The sequence below is a fragment of the Passer montanus genome, unplaced genomic scaffold (assembly GCF_014805655.1).
Source record: "Passer montanus isolate IOZ18808 unplaced genomic scaffold, ASM1480565v1 scaffold400, whole genome shotgun sequence".
Taxonomy (NCBI): domain Eukaryota; kingdom Metazoa; phylum Chordata; class Aves; order Passeriformes; family Passeridae; genus Passer; species Passer montanus.
In genome coordinates, this window is record NW_024368820.1 from 19,350 (window position 1) to 32,098 (window position 12,749).

General features: G+C 48.2%; 1 protein-coding gene across 1 annotated transcript in view; it reads right to left on the bottom strand.

Moving 5' to 3' along the window:
- LOC120506943 (zinc finger protein 34-like) overlaps nucleotides 1-12,382 on the bottom strand; it is a 19,869-nt gene extending 7,487 nt beyond the window's left edge. Inside the window, 1 exon segment of the mRNA XM_039719086.1 lies at nucleotides 12,047-12,382. Within this exon segment, the coding sequence (XP_039575020.1) occupies nucleotides 12,047-12,382 (336 nt within the window).
- Nucleotides 12,383-12,749: the final 367 nt, after the last annotated feature.

Sequence of the window (12,749 nt, forward strand, 5' to 3'; positions counted from 1 at the left end):
TTAAATTGTAATTCTGACTTAGACTCTCCCTGTGGTTTGCCTTGAAACCAGTACAAAACTCCATGTACTCATCCATTGTTTTCCTCTCAAACCAGGTTTTCCCATTCCCAAACCTTGGCCGGATGGAAGGGGAGGCTGCAAGGAAGAGGAAGATATCCCGAGACATCCAGGCAGGTGAGGAGGAAGTCAGTGCCACTTTACCCCTCTCTCCTACTCCATCTCCCAGCTCAGCATGGCCCCTGGCTACAGGACAACCCCGCTTCCAACACCATCCTCCTGGGGATACCCAGAAATGATCTCCTTCCCCTTCCCTGTGGCATGGAGGCACATTCCATCCTCTCCTTGTCATTCGTCCCCCAGACAAGGAGCTGAGGATGGAGACCAGGGAGGGCAAATCCCCATGGCAGAACCTCGTGGAAGTGGCTGTTTTGAGGGGCTCCAAAAGACAGGAATCCCAAGGGGAGGAAAAGCCCCAGAGATCCTGCAGGAGGAGGGGCTCCAAACCCAGCCCAGGGTGCTCTGAGGAGGAAAGACCCACCCTGTGCCAGGAAGGTGGACAAAGCTCCTGCCAGAGCTCAGAGCTGGTGGTCCATGAGCAGCTTCATGATGGGGAATGGCCATACAAGTGTGGAAAATGTGGGAAGGGCTTCAGTTGCAGCTCAGAACTCGTCAACCACCAGTGGATTCACGCTGAGAAGAGGCCTTTCCACTGCCCCGAATGTGGGAAGGGCTTCAACCGCAACTCGCACGTCATCCGCCACCAGCGTATCCACACTGGGGAGAGGCCCTATGAGTGTCCCCAGTGTGGGAAGAGGTTTCACACTAGCTCAAATCTCCTCCATCACCAGCAGATTCACAGCGCGGAGAGGCCCTTCCGCTGCCCTGACTGTGGGAAGGCTTCAAACACAACTACACCCTCATCACCCACCGGCGCATCCACACTGGGGAGAGGCCCTACGAGTGTCCCCAGTGTGGGAAGAGCTTCATCCAGAGCTCTAAGTTAACCAGACACCAACGGATGCACCAGTAAGGGAAGCCCTGGAAATGCCCCAATTGCAGGAAGAGCTTCGTGCCTGGCTCCGGCTTCATACCCAATTGGAGGACGAACATTGGGAAGAGACCTGTGATCCATATTCACTGCAATCCATGCTAGGAAGACACCTGTCCCTCCTCCTGCCCCTGCCAGTGACTTGATGTGGGATTGAATAACATGAGGTTCAGGCCATGGCTATGTCATTACATTCACTCCCACCTCATGTCATTGCCAGGGGCAGGAAAGGGACTCTCTCTCTCTCCGTGAGGAGGAGGGTGTCCTTTGCAGGCAGGGGGAAATACATTGCCAGGAAGAGCCAGTCAGTTGTGTTGTAGTTTTCCCTGCAAATCGTTTCTATTTTCCCTTCTGTTGTGAATATTTTTGTGAATATTTGATTGTTCCTTATCCCATTGCTGTGCCCAATAAATTGTTCTTATCCCAGCCCAGGATCTTTGCCTTTTGTGCTTTCCATGGGAGGTGGGAGGGCAGAGAGTAGCAGCGCGGTTTTAGCTGGAGCAGGAATCTGAGGAATCCCATTCCTAAACCCCAGCCAGTGGAAACCGAGCATCCCAGCTGGTCCCAGCCCTGGTGGCCATGGCAACAGCCTTGGGAGCGGGTCCCTGGCTGGGGCTGTGGGAACCTCTTCCCTCTGGTGCCCAGGGACAGGACTGGAGGGAACGGCTGCAGCTGAGTCAGGGAAGGCTGAGGTTGGATCTCAGGAAAAGGTTTTTGCCCAGAGGCTGTTGAGTCAGAGCTGCCACAGCCTCAGATCAGAAGGCTAAGGGCTAAAAGACACCCATTTATTCACTCCTCTTCTTTTATACCTTGGTTTGCTACAGGTGGACTTCATTGGTCATTTCACCAACACATTTCACATGCGTGGCTAATTAAGACAACACCCTTCAGCAGCCAACTTTAAGGAAAAAACAACTTATTAAAAACATTGTCAGGGCACCAGTTATTGATGTTTGTTTTATGTTGGCCCTTCTGGGGGTTCCTGGGATGGGGGAAACCCTCCTGTAGCAGTTCTGTGCCAGGGAAAAGGAGACACACTGGACTTTTTCAGTCTTCAGCTTCTTGTTTATTGTTATTTTATCTAAAGTACATATGCAATGATTGTTCCTAGATGAAATGTGCCAGGAGAGACAAATCTGGCTGCCTTGGCTTCCCAGGGGCCATCTCCCATCTGCCTTTGGAACACTGGGACCATGGGCTTCTCTTTCTTATGGGAAAAACATCCATCTTGACCAGGCACTCATAGCCAAAATTGGGCATCTGCCTCCAGCATTCCCTATATCCAAGGATATCTCCCAGACAAAATATGCCAGGACTGACAAGTCTGGCTGGCTTTGGCTTCTTGAGGGCTGGCACTTATCTGCCTCTGAAACACTGGGGCTCTGTGCTTTCCTTCCTAATGAAAAGAACTCTTGTTCCTGTCCAGGCACACATGGCCAAAATGGAGATTCCACCTCCAATGGCCAAGGATAGCCCCTAGATGAAAGGTGCCAGGAGAGACAGGCCTGGCTTGGCCCATGGGTGCCCACCTCTCATTTTCTTCCAGAACACTTGGACTTTGCACTTTTCTTTCCTACAGGAAAAAAACATCCATCTTGATCCTGTTGCCCATGGCTAAAACTGGGATTGCGCCTCCAAAACTCTGTACATCCAAGTATTGCTCCCAAGTGAAAGCTGCCAGAACAGAAAGGTCTGGCTGCCCATGGCCTCTTGGGGGCTGCATCTCACTTGCTTTCCAAACACTGGGGCACTCTGCTTTCTTTCCAGTGAAAAAGAGCTGTACTTCTTCTCAAGGTGTCTGTGGTCAAAATTGAGATTCCTCCTTCCAAATTCCATATATCCAAGAAGTCCTCCATGACAACAGTGGCCAGGACAAACAGGTCTGTCTGGCTTGGCCCCCCAGGAGCCACCTCTCTCCTTTTCTACCTTTGAAACACTTGGGCTCTGTGCATTCCTTCCTATGGAAATGAACCGTCCTTCTTGTCTACATAGAAATGGAATTTGGGTGGAATTTGGGTTCCACCACACAAATTCCCTATGTCCAAGGGTTCCTTTCAGACAAAAGCAACTAAGAAAGAGAGGTCTGTCTGGCCTAGGCCTCTTATGCCTGCCTTTCATCTGCCCCTCAAACACCAGTGTTCTGTGCTTTCCTTCCTATGGAAAAGAACAGTCCTTATCCTCTGTGTGTACATATCTGAAATTGGGATTCCACCTCTAGAATTCTGTATATCCAAGGGTTGCTCTCAGGCAAAATCTGCCAGTACCATCAAGTCTGGCTGGCCTTGGCCTCTGGTGACTGCCCCTGCAACACTGGGGCTGCGTTCTTTCCTTCCCATGGAGATCCCTGGGACACTGTGGGGACCTCATGAAATCAAGGGGAGCATTGTGGCACCACTGGAGCCCATGGAACCAAGGGGCCATGGTGACACAGCGGGGCTTCATGGACCCCAGAGACCATTATGACTCTGTGGGGCCTGATGGAACCATAGAGACCATTCTGACCCTTCAGGGCCTCCTGTCACTAAGGGGACATTATGGCACCTCAGGGCCTCATGGAAGCAAGGGACCATTGTGACACTCTGGGGCCCCATGGAATCGAGGGAACATGGAACAGCTCTGGCTGGCTTGGCCTCCCAGGGGCCACCTGACAGGTCTGGCTGATCTTGGGATGTCAAGGGCTGCCTCTCATCAGCTCCTGCAACACTGGGACTCCGTGCTTTCCATGCTATGGAAAGGAACCATCCCTCTCTTTAGATGCCCATTGCCAAAACTGATACTTTCCCTAAAATATTTTCCTATATGCAAGGTGGTCACCTCTCATCTGCCCCTGAAACACTGGGGTTCTGTTCTTTCATTCCTTTGGAAAACAACTGGCCTACCTGCCAAGGGACCATGGCCAAAATTAGAATTTGGCCTCTCAATTTCCATATATGCAAGGATGGCTCCCAGACAAAAGTAGCCAGGACAAACAGGTCAGGCTGGCCCTGTCCTCTGGTGATTTTCTTAGACTCTGAGAAGAATATTTTCATTTGGAAACACCTTGGAGAGGGCCCAGAGATTTCCCAAGGAGGGGTTTTGAGGCCATGGGAACATGACCACTACACATGGGAGCTCTGTGCTCTTTGCTGCTTTGTTTTTGCATCATGGAAGTGATGTCCTAAGAGAAGCTGCTAGCCATTTTCTCTGTGTCTGACAAAAAACCAATCAGTAATTAGCTTTGAGAATTGACAATCTGTTAAACCACTAAGGAAACTGTACATGCCCCTATGAAGACACATGTTAAAGACGAGAAAGCCTGGGAGGGTCTCTTTCCCTTCTGGCCAGCAAAGAGGTAACAAGGCTGGCCCAGACCCTGTCTCAGCCGGGCCAGGCCGGGCGGCTCCTGCCGTGGGGCCGGGCCCCTTCCCAGGGAGCCCCCCAGGTCCCTGGCGTGAGAGAAAAGGACAAAGTGGAGGCACATAGAGGAGCAATATGAAGACACCGAGGTCAGTGAAGGGGAAGTTGAGTCCCAGATGGGAGGGATGAGGACATGCCTTGATCTTGGGGCTGAAATCCTCTTGTAAAGCTATGGAGAAGGATGTAATTGATACATCAGACTTCCTTTTTCCCTATAACGCATTCAAGAGAATGGAGAGATTACTTGTTCAGCAAAGACCTCCATACTAAAATAAGCAAATGTTGAAGTAGCTGTGATCCCATGAGAAGTATGAACAGAGAAAGAGGGAAGAGTGATGAGACCCTGTGCCCTCACGCCCAGTGCCCATCATCTTTAGAGTAAGATCTCTGTTCCCAGATATGAAGATGATTTTATAAATAGATGAAGAGAACCTTTGCTCTCAAACAGCTCATCTTTAAACTAATACCCCATAAGTTGACATGGCCCATAAACACAGTTGTGGGAAAGCTGAGAAAACCTGTGAGGGACTTCACAACTACAATGTTTCCAGGCAGCTGCTATTTATGGAAATTGAGAGTCACAAGAGAACTGTTTTCTTATGAAGAAGTCTCCATAGCATGAAAGAGAGACTCCTCTCCCCAGGTGAACTGAAGAAAAACTATTCTAGAGGTGGTAAACTGACTGAAAAATTTTGGTTTTCTGTCTTTACATTGTTAGTAAGAAAGAAATTATTGTATGCAAAGGAGAACTGTTCTGAAAGTTTTGTTCTGATTCTTATTACTCTTTCTTTTAGTTACTGTTAATAAACTTCATACCCTTTTAAAGTTTTCAGTCTAATTTGCCTTTCTTCTAATCCTATCTCACAGCAGGAAATGAGTAAGTATATTTAGTGAAGTGCATTTGTAATTAGCCAGCACTGAACCCACCACACCAATTGATGCATTGGGAAAAAATCTCAAATTGGCAAACCAAAATCACTACAGAAAACTTCCTGTTTAACTGCACTAGAGCAGGGAGAAGTCATAGCAGAGCCATGGTTTGTCAGGACTTGCTTGATTCTAATGAGCCCCATGGTGCATTTGGAGCTGAGCCCTTGAACCCCAGGACCTGAGAGCAGGTTGCACAAACCTTTCCAGGAGTCAAAGTCAGAGGAAACACCCAAAGTGTCTGAAAGCATTAATGGCTTCCATTGAGGTGCATCCCCAAAACAGGCTCCTCATGGACTCCGTTGTTAGTGACATAGAATCTCCAGGGATTAACTACAGCAGATAATTGGAGGCCATGATTGCACAAACCACAAAGAGATTCCAAGGCAAAAGCCAAACCCAAAGTCCTTTGAAAAACCTGCAGTCTCTGGGAGCATTCAGGAGCCCCCAGAGCCATTCCTGAGCAAGGCTCCCCAGAGACTCCTTCCAGCAGATCCTTGAGGCCACTGGGATGTGGGCTAGAGGGGGATGCTGAGGGCAGGACAAGGGGCTGACAGTGCCCAGCCTGCCTGGGGCTGTGCCAGGAGGCCCCAGGGCCTCAGGACAAGGTGTCTCCTCCCAGCCCTTGGTGGCACAGACCCTGCTGCTGTGCCCCAGGCCACCAAGACTTGGCTTCTCTTTGTCCCCACCTGTCATCCCTGCCTCCAGTTCTCTGCCCCTGGGCACAGCACAGAGGCACAGAGGGGTTAAACTCAGCCTGGGCTGGGAGCACAGAGCAGAGCTCACTCAGGGCTCACTAGAGCAGAAATCATCCCCAGTTTGAAACAGTCATTCCTTGGCTGTGGGAAGAGAAGCTGCAGCTCCTGCAGGGATCCCCTGGAGGTGGCACATCCCACAGCTTTTAGGACCTTTCAGGAGCACTATCAGAGTTGCTCCAGGGCAGGCATGTGGCCCCAGGGCAGAGCTGGCTTTCCCTGCTGCCCCAGCCGAGGCACAGCCCAAGGCAGCTCCTGTTGCCAAGCTCTGCTGTAGGGGTGAGCAGCCTCGGGTGCAGCCAAGCCTGGCCAGGGTTGTCATACAGAGCAGGCTCCTGCAGCCCAGGGTGCTGTGCTGGGGCAGGGACTCTGCTGCCTGCCAGGGACAGCTCTCAGCCGGCCCGGGGAGCTGCTCCCAGCACTGGGGAGAAGCTGTGGGGGGAAGGAGCCACCCTGAGCAGGGCAGGTACTGCTGCTGAGAGGGGCTGGGTGGGGCTGGGCTGCTCCCAGCTCCAAACCAGCCTGGGCACAGCTCCGGAAGACACTGCCCAAAGAAGGTAAGCCTGGCATTGCTGGAAAGATCAGGAGCTTTCCTGAGATTGTTTTCAATTTTCTGCTTGGAGAAGGATGGGAAAGTTGGGGTAATGACAAAAAGATTTTTACATTTTATACTTTTTTATATATTTATAGCTCTATAAATTACTATTCTATAGCTATAAAGGTATAATCCTTAATTTATGAAACTCTTTACTAACTGTATTAAACTACTATTATATACTTCTGTAATTATAATACTTAATTAACTCCAGTATGTTTCCTAACCTTTCTCCTAAATTTTAGAAGAATAAGATCACTGTCTAAATACAATGCTGAAATACTGTATAGTCTTATTATAAGGAGGAGGGCTTACAGGAAGAACATTTTTGTTTTTTACCAGAATGTGAGCAGTCACAACAAAAAGTGAAGACAAAGAAGCCCTTGAACCTACTCCAATGGGTTGACTCAGGAGTATGCAACTGGTGCAACTCAATCTGCTGTTGGATGTTCCTATTAAATATCCTAATTAATCAACCTTAATAAATTGTTGAAATCAGGGGCCAGGTGTGCCCCATCCTCACTGGGACACCTGGAAGCTTCTAAAAATGTCTGGTTATTACTTTACTGTTCAAACACTGTTGCTAAGTGGTTTTTTGTCTTTTGATTATAGGCAACAGGGCGAAGAGAGAAGTAGAACAGGAATTGTAATCCCAGAATCACAGAACATTCTGAGTAGAACGGGACACAGAGGATCATCAAAGTAATGTTTGAACATTTACAGAGATCTAGAACTGTAACTTTGGGTGGTCAGTCTCTCTGCTGGGAGCCTCCCAAAGGGCCCTCAGCCACTCCTCAGCTCTGGACAGCAGCAGCATCACCTCTGCAGGGCCCAGCAGGGCTCTCCTGAGCTGCCCTTGCCCACCTGCACACAGAGCCTGCCCCAGCCAGGGCCCTGCACACAGGCAGGTTTCTGTAGGGCCGGGGCCAGGGCACACAGGGTGGGATGGGCTCTGTGAGCGCTGGCAGGGACAAGGTTTTCCACCTGCCTCCCTCACCTGGCCGTGCTCTCCCTGTTTGTCAGCACTGTTATCTTTGCTCACCTGAAGCCCCCCTCCATGTCCTCCCCATCCCTGGATCTGTCACTGTCAGTTCTGTACTCGGTGGTGCCTCCAGCCCTGAACCCCCTCATCTACAGCCTGAGGAACCAGGAGCTCAAGGATACCCTGAAGAAAATAATGACTCTATGTTTTCAGAGGCAATAAACTCCCTTTTTTCTGCTCAGAATCATCAGAATGTAACTCTTGGCAATCTTGGCCTTTTTTTCCTATTTGTCCATTTTATTACTGAGACCTTTTCTTATTATTTTTCTGGTGTCTTAATGTTTTTTTATAAATTACTGGAGTACTACTCTTAGCATTTCTACATGAACATCTGCTTTTCTTTTACAACATACTCACAGGAGGCTTGTTCACTCTGCATTTGAATGAAAACCTGTGTCTGCCCTGTGTTGTGTGTCCAAGGCCTCAGCCTTTCTCTGGCTCTGCAAGGGCAGTGCCTGGGAGCAGAAGTGGAGGGTAGAAGCTCCCAGCACAGCAGCACAGCCAGGGACAATGGCCCTGCCTCTTTCCACATCTGCTCCTCCCAGCTCCACACTCCCCTTCCCAGCCCTGCTGTGGGTGCCAGGCCGGAGTGCTCTGGCAGCTTGGCCCCTGAGCCAAGGGGGGCCTTCTCTGATTTTTAAATACAGAAAGGTAAATCTACATTTCACCAATGAACACATAGAGAGATCGTATCCCTCATAGTGATTCATTAATGAGTAGATACAAATATAACCTTTGATTAGAATGTTTATCCAGAGCTCAGCTTTGGCTCAGGGTCTGTTGTTCAGGCCTCAGTCAGGACCTGGTGCTGAGGCCTCAGGACTTCAATTGGGTCCTTTAACCTGCAGATGAACTACAATTCATAACAATTCTTTCAATAACCCAGTTTAGATTTAGTTATTAGGCATAAAGGAGTTGCCTCTTGTTCTTCAACTAAGTGCTGTTCAAGTTCATTATTCGGAGCTGTAATTCACATTCATTTTAAAACAACCCTGATTAGTTGCTATTCTCTATTATTTTATCAAATGTCCCTTTTTTCTTGAGACTGAGACTCTTTTTAGACAAGTCTCAGTACTCCATTTCCAGCACAGTGTCACAACAACTCTAACATGAAATCATAACACACCAAGTGCTCACACTGCAACGATGACACACTGCCTCAAATTCATTTCACAGCGTCCTCCAGTTTGGCAGCCATGAAGCCAAGGCCACCAAGAATTGTTTTCTTCTTTCTGCCACTCTTTTACTGCCTTTTCTGTCAAGGTGATTCCTGACTGTTGGCCTTCAAACCCATCACTGAGAGCAGTGCAACATTCCTGTCCCATGAGAGCCCAGGTTCCTCCCTGGCCAGCAAGGAGATAATCCCAGGCTGTGTGTCTCTGTAGAGCCCCATTTGTGTTGTTGGAGCTCCTGGGATGTGCGATTGGACATTTTAACAGTATCATTTGCTATTTTTTCTAATAATTGATTTAGCTCATTACTGTAAAATCTGCAGGGTGGGGTAGTGCACATGGGGCACAGGTTGAACCAGAATCTTTTGGTTTTCTGAGACCAAATGCATCCCCTGGGTGGAAAATGTTCTCTTGGCCCCAACTCTTCCTTGTGATTGTTGCCAAAGTACCCTGAAGGGAGGCATCAGCATTGCCTGGAAACAGGACCCAAACCATCCTTTAGGAAGCTGTTTATGGGCAGTCTCCACACACCCAGCAGCTCCCATTCCCAGTACCAAAGGTCTGATTTCCTATTTCCCACTGTGGGCTGCTGATGGATGCAGGGCTCCTCCCTGGATTATCCAAGTGAACCCCATTCCTCCCAGCATTGGTTGAGAACATTTCCGGCAATTAATGACATGTAATTCTTTGGCTACTTTGATCTTTACATCCTCATAAGAATTTAATGACTAATCCTTCATGAAACTCTAAAGGTGTTTGTGGCAAAGATTCTGGCTGACTCTCAAGATACAACTTACAGACATCAGCAGTACTTCAGTGACATGATTAATCATTCTTTTTCCTCAGTCTCATTTGGGTTAGGAACAATAATTCTGTTGTCCATGGAGCTGGAACCTTTTTAATTCCAGAACAATGCCCCCAAGGTCCTTTGCTGTTCAGCTTCACCATGTTGTCTATGGCTAACAAGGCTTGGTGGGACCCTTTCCCCTTTGGCTGGAAGGAGGCCGGGTCCCAGTCCCTGAGGGCACCCAGGCTCCTGGATGGAATTTGTCTGGAAGTCCCTCAGTGCCACAGCAGCCTTCACATGGAGCCCCGTGGATCAGAGCATTTTCCAAAGGGGCCTTTGAGGCAAACAGGGAGATTTGGTCCGGCAGGATGTGTAAAACAACATCATATAATATCTGCTTGTTCTCACACAGAACACCTGGCTGCAGGGACACATTCCCATTGTTCCTGCCCAGGTTTCAGGATTCAAACAGTGCTGTCTTTCCCAGGAGCTGTTATTCCTTCAGCTGCCTCAGGAGGCCCTTTTGGCCTCTGGAACCACACTCTGGCTCCATTATTAGGACTGCTGGATCCAAACCCTTTATCTCCACCAACAGCAGTGATTTGAGATGGATATCCTTTTTTCCCAATTGTTTTAAAAACTGACCATATCAATAATTGTGATACCCTGCCATGGGATTGAACAATCCAATTTTGTTTACTGTTGTTTAACACATTTCCTTTAATTTCTCCTTGATAATCTGCATCAGTTCCTCCTCCCATGACATGAACATTTTCCAAGGCCAAGCTGCAAGTGGGCAGTTACCAAACTAAAATGTCCTGGAGGAATCTGAATTCCTGTTCCTGTATGGATAACTCTCATTTTCTTCTCATTTATGCTAAATAATTCCAAGCAGGAAGGTCCAGCCCTCCAGCCTCTGGGCTGGCCCTGCCAGGGGCCATCACACCCAGAACAATTTTCCAGGCAGTCCAAGTCTCTCTGTCCATGGGTACAAATTGGGTGCAGCTGTGCACAGCCACGGGGTTTCCATTTCCCCAATGGGCCACTGTTAAGGGCATGGAGCACATCTGGGAGATGGGTTCACCATGGGGACAGGTTCCCATCTCCTCATTTTTTCAACTGCTCTTTTAACAACCCCTTCACCCGTTCAACCAATCCTGCAGCTTGTGGATTGTCTGGAACATGAAAAACCCAGCAGACTTAATAATTGTATTTTTCACACTAACAGACAAAGCATTCCACGTCACAGTATCAGCAAATCCTATAAAAATAGCCAATTTCATCCCTTCCTTTTTTATTTGTTGTATACAATCTCACAAAGTTTACAACTGACAGTTGGGTCTTGGCCAGTTCTTTTCTGTATGGCATTTAGTGTCACAGTGAGCAGCCAAAGCTGACATATTAGCATTGTCTGCCTTATTTCACATTATCAATTTTTAATGACATAGATATAAAATAGATTGTTTTATTATATTATATATATATTCTGCTTTGAAAGCAAAACCAGTGAGAGACTCCAAGTCAGAAATACAGTTTATTAGGAAAAGATGAAAAACCCAAAATACATGCAATGATGCAAAAGAAAAAAACACTGACAGTATCAGAATACAATCTGACACCCTGCTAGTCTGGGTGTTGGTAGCAGCCCAGATGAAATGGTCTTGTTGAAATGGTGATCCTGTAGAAAAGATCTGGCAGCTCTTGTCCTCTGGAAACCAGTGGGTAAGGACAGCTTGTTCTGTCCCAAAACCCAGATTATATCCAGGTGGGGATGCTTAGCTCTCCCCCCTAGGCAGAGCATCTCACAATGGGCTGATATCATTCTGTGTCATGGGGTGGGTCCTTGATTGCTCATTAAACAGAAATGGCTCCTGGAGGGAATTATCTCTGAGTCATGTGAGTGGCAAACCCTCAGGTATTGACCATCCAGGTGGTTTTTGCTAAGTTCAATTCCCAATTCTGAAGGTTCTCCCATCAAGTGCCTTCAGGGTAGTCTTAAGTAGTCGTTACATTGTTCAACTTTCCCAGCAGCTAGTGCGTGATAGGGGATACGATATATCCATTAAATACCATGTTCCCTGGCCCAAGTGTTGATAACACTGTTCTTGAAATGGGTCCTGTTGTCCAACTAATTTCTCTCACGGGTGCCATGTCTCCACAGGACCTGCTTTTCTAGGCCCAGGATGGTGTTCTGGGCAGTAGCATGAGGCAAGAGGTAGGTTTCCAACCGTCCTGTGGTTGCTTCCACCATGGTCAACACGAAGTGTTTCCTTTGGCGGGTTTGGGGAAGCGTGATGTAATCAATTTGCCAAGCTTCTCCATACCTGTACTTCAGCCATCACCCCTGCAGCATGCCAGGTGCAGAGCAGCCAGGTCAGGATGGACTCGTTCATCTGGTGGGTGAATTCCCTCCACAGGTCACGCAGCTCACCCAGGGACAAAGAACAAGTAATGATTTTGGGCTCTGTCTCTTCTGCTGGGTGTGAGGGTCCTGCTGCATCCTCATCAGTCACTATGTGGACTGATTTGCTCTTTGATTTTGTCTTCTGAATGGGGGCAGCTGCTACTGGTTCAGGCTGTTCTGGTTTGGTGATGGTCTGTGTGGAGACGTTGATGGCGCTTTTGGTTTCTTCCTCCTCTGTGACAGTCTGCATAGACATGGATGACTGTTGTTTTGCATTTGGTTCTTTCTTCCTCTGTGGCATTCTGTGCAGACACAGGCACTGCTGATTTGCTTCTCTTTTCCTCGTCCTCAAGAAGACGCTGCTCTATACCATGTAGTGCTTTGTTTCTAAGCATGTTGCAGGCTGTGCAGAGAAGACAAAGCAGAACTAACAACAACACTATGCTGCCTTGGCATCCAGAGAGAAAACATTTTCAAAAACTGCTCTATCAAGCCTGAAAGGCTGGAAAAAGTAATTCTTTATCCCTGACAGGAACAGAGGTCCCCATATGTCAACCAGACCCACCCCACAGAGAGGTCTGTTGCCTCCCTGGGGCCCAGGTACAGGATATTACTGAGACACT